The 4911-nt window shown below is 34.7% G+C and overlaps 1 protein-coding gene across 1 annotated transcript in view; it reads right to left on the reverse strand.

Annotated features, from left to right (window-relative positions):
* The window catches only part of LOC105124125 (LRR receptor-like serine/threonine-protein kinase GSO1), a 4914-nt gene extending 2823 nt beyond the window's left edge, over nt 1–2091 (reverse strand). The window contains exon 1 of the mRNA XM_011024000.1: nt 24–2091. Within this exon, the coding sequence (XP_011022302.1) occupies nt 24–1574 (1551 nt within the window). The 5' untranslated portion in view covers nt 1575–2091. The remainder of the gene's footprint in view (nt 1–23) is intronic.
* Nucleotides 2092–4911: the final 2820 nt, after the last annotated feature.

Raw genomic sequence — 4911 nt, forward strand, 5'->3', positions numbered from 1 at the left:
GGAATGCCACCAGATAGGCCATTGTCTGCCAAGTCCAGAATAGATAGTTGATGACAGTTACCCAAAGCGGCGGGAATATGACCAACAAGCTCATTTTGCCTCAAATGAAGCAAATTCAGTCCCTTCAGCCTCCCAATAGTAACAGGAATCTCTCCACTGAAATGATTTCCAAAGAAATCAATCATTTGCAAGTTTGAACAATTGCCAATCTCCATAGGAATCTCCCCAGATAACTGATTGTCATAAAGATACAAGACTTCAAGATTTCCAAGCATTCCAATCTCCTTGGGAAGATTGCCTTGTAAACTGTTGTGATACAAAGCAAGTTCCTTCAGGTTGCTTAAGTTTGCTATCAAAGGAGATATTGAACCCTCCAAGCTGTTGTTGTGGAGATAGAGATGAGTCAATTGAATCGACTCGTAAATTTCATCGGGAATTGATCCATTAAGGCTGTTGTTTGACAAATCAAGCTGCATCAGAGATGGACATAGTCTTAATTCTATCGGAATTGAGCCAGAAAGTTGAGTCTCTGACAGAATCAGGCTCTCCAAATTGGTATTGTTTGTACATAGGCTTCTTGGTATGACACCAGAAAGATTGTTATTTGACAAAACCATGTAAACAATTTGATTCATGCTGCCAAACTCCTCTGGAACGCCACCGGTGAGCATGTTCATTGACAAATCAAGATCCTGGAGATTACGCATTTTTGCTAGTGACTTTGGGATTGGGCCTTGAAGCTGGTTCCCCATGAAATTCAGGTAGACGAGTTGACTCAGGTCACCGAGTTGACTCGGTATTTCACCAGAGAGACTGTTGTTTGCCAGGTTTAGTGTTTGGAGATTTAAAAGACGGCCCAATGCTCCAGGGATTGATCCATTAAGATTGTTGACAGCTACAGTGAAGACGGTGAGGCTTGAACAATTCCCTAGCTCGGCAGGAATCGGTCCTTCAAGTTGGTTCTTCTGTAAAATCAAGTTCTGGACTTGACTGAGCTGTCCAAGCTGGGGTGGTATTGGACCTGTGAGACTGCAGGAGGCCAAACCAAGAGTGACCAAGTTGACAAGATTACCAAATGAAGCAGGAATAGGTCCACTGAGTCCATTGTCACCTATTCTCAGGACTTGGAGACTCTTGAGGGAACCGAGTTGAGTTGGAATGGGACCAGTGAGTTGGTTAGAGAACAAAAGCAGAGATTCCAACGAGGAGAGGTTTGAGAGAGTAGCAGGAAAGGGACCCGTGAGGCTGTTAGAAGAAAGATCAAGTTGGAGCAGCTTTTGTAGACTACCGAGTGATGGTGATATTGAGCCACTAAGGGATGAGCCAGATAAGTTTAGACTCACAACTTGCATTGAGCCATCAACTGAGTTCAAGCCACATGTAACTCCGGTCCATGTACAGAAGTTCGGGTTGCTTTCATTCCAATCAAGCAAAACTTTTTCCGGGTCTCCCTCAAATGATTTCTTCACCTCCAAAAGACTAGACAGCTCTTGGTTTTGGCACAAAACAAAACCAAATGAAAAGCAAAAGAAAATAGCAGCAAAAAGCAACAGCACTCGTTTTGGCACCGCCATAATATTTTTTTATCACAAGATACAAGTTCAGAAAATGGCTTATAACAACATATAAATGGAAGGTAATTTCATGCTGGGTCTATTGCATGAAACGGTAGGTGGTGGTCATGTTGGCATTAAAGACAGAGAGCAAGTCTGCGTTGGTGTATGTGGGTGGTCTTGGGGCAAGGGAAGACGCGTAGTTCGAGCAAAGAAGGCAGCAGCAGCTGCCATGTGAGGGAGCTTCATGCATGGCTCTTGAATTGTAAAGCAGCTGGGCAATGTATTGATGGCTGAGGCAGTGTTGGAAAGGTTGGCAGTGTCTTTTAAGAAGCCTTAAAATGGGTGACAAGAAGAGATAAGAAACCGTGATGAGTGAGAGAGCAGAATTTTGTCAGTCCAGAGCTACAAATGCCATAAATGACCGCCAAGCTGCTACAACTGGAACTGTGCTATTGATTAGAGTATGTTATAGGCAGTCTTAAATGAAGGGATATAGCTATATTCATATGGTCAAACTTGGTCAGAGAAAGAACATGAAAGTATGAGCACAAAAGGTCCAATAAATGAGAGCAAATACAAGAGAAGTCAAAGAATAATACTAAATAATTAATAAAATAGAGGGCATCATATATTGTTATTAAACGATTCAAGAATGAAGAAAAGCTTGGACCATGGGTCGGATATGTTGATGCTGGATAATAAAAAAATATTAAAATATCATCATTTAAAAGATAAAGTTAATCAAGGTCAATTTAAGATTAATTTTTTAAACACTCAGCCTATACCAGGGGATGCATCAACTACGTACAATCATCAATCATGAGTTTAAAAATATCAAAATAATATCATTAAAAGAAAAAATTCATTAAGTTTTTAATAAAATGTAGATTAACTTGTGATCAACTCAGTTAATTTTATATTAATTTTTTAATATACAATCCGGGTTAAAAGATGGATCAACCAAGTTTAAGGTATAATTTAAAATTATTAAAAAATATTATTAAAAAAAATTATTAAGTTTTTAATCAAATTATATATTATCTGATTTGTAAATTCCAAATCTATTTTTTTATCACTGCTCAAACTAGAGAATAGATCGAACTAAGTCCAACCTCGATGTGCCAGGCTGGATTTAATAACAGTGAAGGGAAGCAAAGTAATGTAATGTGATGCTGGTAGGTTTTGATTGACTAAGAAAAGATATGGGATTACATGGAGGTAGATACAGTGGTTACATGACCAGCAAGGGGATGAGATGCTCGTGGGTTTGCTAGTTTTCTTGTTTTAGTGTGTTAGCTCTGAAATACTGAGAAAGTGAGCGGTTGGATTGCTACTACTATTTCCCTTTTGTTTAGTTAGAACTTAGAGGGCATCATCAATCTGTACTTTGAAGCTTTACAAAGTCAATGGATTCCCCGCATGAACTTGTCATTCCCCACGTAAGAAACATAACTTCCAAATCGCACCTTACCAGCGTATATATTACAAGTTTGATATTTTGGTTCAAAAGTATTACAGATTACCTAATCTGAAAAGCACGTCTACAGAATATAATGATGCCATTACGATTTGCAGGTTATTATTGGGTTGAGCTACCAAACCCTAGTGTCGTTTTGTGGCCTTTAAATTTGGATTGGTTGCATGTATGTAACCCTGTTGCCCACTCCAAAATGCCCTACTGAATTGTTTCCCCACTCAAATTATGCAAATTGGGTGTTGAGATGCTTTCAGGAGCAATCAATTACGTATTTTATTGTTTCTTATACTCTTCTTTTAATTTGTTTTGTGCAAAGCAAACAAATCCATTTCCAACCTGCTTCAGCTAACCATCATTGTGGCACAAAACCTTTATCCACTTCCCTGCGTTCGGTGGGGGAAGATTGACTCTATACTATTTTGATCCATCCAAAGCTCATCTCAAGTGAAAATAAAAACCTTCTTATAAACAAGTAAAAATAATAATTTTTAAATATAATAATAAAATGTTTGAGATGTATATATTAAAATATATATTTTTTATAAGAATTTAAGACAATTAGGATTTTATTCACTTACTTTATCCATACAATATATTTTTTTAAAAAATAGGGTTTCTCAAATAAAAAAAATGGCATCCTAATTTCACAGAATCTTAGGATCTGTTTAAAAAAAACCCAAAAAAAGGATCATGCGAAGTATCTAGTTATTATTTCGTGTGTAATTAAGTTTCTATGATCAAATTAACCCCCACAGATTATTTCTTTGCAAAGGCACGCATATATATATGCATCTAGTTTAAAATTTTGAAGCGTTGCAAATGGTAACTTGTTCATTGATCAGAGGGTCCATCCTATCAGTGACACACAATTCTTTTAAATTGGAAACAATAATACTGATGATCTAATTACCATTGACTAATTAAAATGCAACAAAAGAAAGAGAATCTGGTTAATATATTAACGTTGTCTGGTAGATCAGATAGAATTTTCTATTATTTCATTCTAGTCATTGTTCTATAACTCCAGTGGCCACTTCATATAGATTAAAGGATAGAGACAACAGGACCAAGAAAAAAGGATTACCCATGAAATGATTTAATGATATTTTTGGCAGACAATACATTTTTTCTACGTCGATTGTGACTACTAACATACACAGTTAACATAGCTTGTGGTAGATGTAGGGATATATGAGAAATTATATTATTATTTTTTTTAAATAAAGTTATAAATAAATTATTTTTTAAAAAAAAGTAAATAAATCCAAGAGTTGTTGGGTTTAGAGAGTCAAACCTAACTCTTAGCCCATTTATAAGAGTCCCTTACGTGGGACTTTAATTTTTTTAATTAATGAAGTAAACAGCCTAGAATCCGGTCATTAATATGTTCTAAAAAATAAGGTTTTTATTTTACTAAAAAACTTGTTTTTAACTTATTTTTTACTTAAACTACATAAAAAATATTTTGAGAACTTTGTTAAACCAATACATGACTTCCAAAAACATAGAAAACCTCCTCAAACCCAAATTCAGATCAATCTTAAATTATTTTTTTTGGTGTTTTTATGGTTAAAAAAAACTAATATTAACTCTTATCATCAATATATGAAACCATTTGATACAAAAATAGATTATTTTAGATGTTAAAATCTTTTTTGATGACAACTTTCTCTATTTAAACTAAAATTTAATGATTTTTTTTCTCTCATTCACCTAAAAAAAGATTAAAAAATAAAAAATAAAATTTAACATCAAAATATATATTTAACAATTATAGGGATTAGTTATCTAATAGCTTAAAAGGTTAAAAGACTAAAATAAATTGAAGAGATGTCATTTATTTTACTTATATTTTTTACTTCAATTATTTATCTTTCT

The sequence above is a fragment of the Populus euphratica genome, unplaced genomic scaffold, assembly GCF_000495115.2.
Source record: "Populus euphratica unplaced genomic scaffold, PopEup_1.0 scaffold4.1, whole genome shotgun sequence".
NCBI classification, from domain to species: domain Eukaryota; kingdom Viridiplantae; phylum Streptophyta; class Magnoliopsida; order Malpighiales; family Salicaceae; genus Populus; species Populus euphratica.